Genomic DNA, 1,986 nt, shown 5'->3' with positions numbered 1-1,986 from the left:
AAAAACGGGAGCGGAGCGGGTGACCGCCGTGCCACTCGTGTTGACCCGCCCCACGTCAAAACCGAAGGAGGGCGGCGGCAGCGGGCGGGCGGGGGGACACCGACACAAGGCGCCGCGCCGCGCCACGCCGAGCTCAAGGAGGGAGAGATCCGGCGCGGGCGCCACCGCCGGCCGACCACGGGAGATCTGGCTGCTTTGGCGGCGGCGGCCGCGGCCGCGGCGAAGTGGGAATCGAAGGCGGCGGAGGAGATCTCTGCTGGCTCCATGGACCCCGCGGATGGCAAGCGAGGAGGAGGAGCAGATTGCTCCGCGCCGGAAAGGTGAGCGGAACCACCTTCTCCCTCTCTCCCTCTCTATCTTTCTACGACCGTCTCTCTCCCGTGCTCGAATCTGTGGGCATTGCTGAGGCCGAGGCGGCGGCGCGGCATGGCAATTGGCGCGGCTTTCCGCGCTTGGTTGCTTTGTTGCTGCTGCTCGTGTAAAGAAAGCTAGAGCTACCCGTGTTCTGTTACCGCGCGCGTCGCGTGTCGGATTGGTTTGCGCTGCGTCGCGCTACAACTTCGCGGCTGTTCTTCAGTTCAGCTCAGCTCGCCCGGCATCCTCAAAATTTTTTTTTTTGCAGAAATAGTGTTCTGGTTATTGTAGCGTTCTCGATTGGGGATTAGAGTTCGGTGAGATTTGGCGTGGGCGTAGCATACTGTCTCCTCGGAATTCGATGCGGAAGTTCCTCGTGTTCATGGCGGTGGACATAAATTGCTTATGCCATGGCCGGACAATTGTGTTGGTGCATAGCATCGGAAACTATCTCTCTGGGGACTGGGTCTGGCTGCTCCCTGAGTGACAATCTCCTTTTTTTTTTGTTATTATTAAGGAAACAAGAACAGTCCTGATTCGACTTTGTTTGAGATTTACATGACTGATAAACATGGTTTTAGTTTCCGTGTTCCATGGTCTGCCTTTGTGACATGAATTTCCTTGATGTCCAGGAAGAAGAAAGTGCGCAGGAGAAGCACCGGCCCCGATTCGGTGTCTGAAATCATCAAGAAGTGGAAGGAGCAGAACCAGAAGCTCCAGGAGGAGAACGGAGCCCGGAAAGCGCCGGCCAAGGGTTCCAAGAAAGGCTGCATGGCAGGGAAAGGTGGTCCGGAGAATTCAAATTGCAAGTACCGCGGCGTGAGACAGCGGACGTGGGGCAAATGGGTGGCTGAGATCCGCGAGCCCAACCGTGGCAACCGGCTGTGGCTTGGCTCGTTCCCTACTGCGGTGGAAGCTGCACACGCGTACGACGAGGCGGCAAGGGCGATGTATGGCGCCACAGCACGTGTCAACTTCTCGGAGCGTTCACCGGATGCCGAGTCTGGCTGCACATCGGCTCCTCCAGTGCTGATGTCTAACGGGCCAACTGCTGTGACACATCTGGCTGATGGGAAGGACGAATCGGAATCTCCTCCTTCTCTTACGTCAGACGCGAAGGATGAGCCTGAATCTGCAGGCACTGTGGTGCATGAAGTCAAAACAGAAGCGAGCAATGACTCGACAAGTGTCCGTGAGGACCGCAAGACCGTGGAAGTATTCCAACCAAAAGGGAAAGCTTTACGTAAAGAAGAGAAAGTAAGTTACGATTACTTCAATGTCGAAGAAGTTCTCGACATGATAATTGTGGAATTGAGTGCTGATAGAAAAATGGAAGTGCATGAAGAGTACCAAGATGGCGATGATGGGTTTAGTCTTTTCTCATATTAGGGCTTAGTTATGATATGAGGGTTGTAGTCACGCGGAGCAATAGGAATAACTTCATTCTAGCTGCTAGGAAATACTTCAAATCATCTACAACCCCAAGCTTTGTAGTCACTTATGGTTTTTATCTTACTGGAGAGGATAGCTTTATACCATAAGCCAACGGGTGCAACAAGTTGTCCTGTGTGTTGAGTTCATGTACTATGGTAAAAATTCAGTCCATATTTAATGAGCTTACTTTGTTGATAA

The 1,986-nt window shown here is 53.5% G+C and overlaps 1 protein-coding gene across 1 annotated transcript; it reads left to right on the top strand.

Moving 5' to 3' along the window:
- The first annotated feature begins 217 nt into the window (after window positions 1-217).
- On the top strand, window positions 218-1,986 carry LOC124665492 (dehydration-responsive element-binding protein 2A-like). The gene is made up of 2 exons (XM_047202902.1): window positions 218-320; window positions 987-1,986. Exons 1-2 carry the CDS (start codon window positions 265-267, stop codon window positions 1,741-1,743), a joined length of 813 nt encoding a protein of 270 aa, XP_047058858.1. The 5' UTR covers window positions 218-264; the 3' UTR covers window positions 1,744-1,986.

This window comes from Lolium rigidum, chromosome 6 (assembly GCF_022539505.1).
Source record: "Lolium rigidum isolate FL_2022 chromosome 6, APGP_CSIRO_Lrig_0.1, whole genome shotgun sequence".
Taxonomy (NCBI): domain Eukaryota; kingdom Viridiplantae; phylum Streptophyta; class Magnoliopsida; order Poales; family Poaceae; genus Lolium; species Lolium rigidum.
The sequence above is the reverse complement of the archived record's forward strand: the minus strand, read 5'-3'. Positions and strand labels throughout refer to the sequence as shown.

What these genes read in the sequence shown, in the direction of transcription:
- LOC124665492 (XM_047202902.1), top strand. Translation starts at nt 265, where the DNA reads ATGGACCCCGCGGATGGCAAGCGAGGAGGAGGAGCAGATTGCTCCGCG. An exon ending in GATTGCTCCGCGCCGGAAAG is followed by an intron (nt 321 to 986) that starts GTGAGCGGAACC and finishes CTTGATGTCCAG; the next exon opens with GAAGAAGAAAGTGCGCAGGA.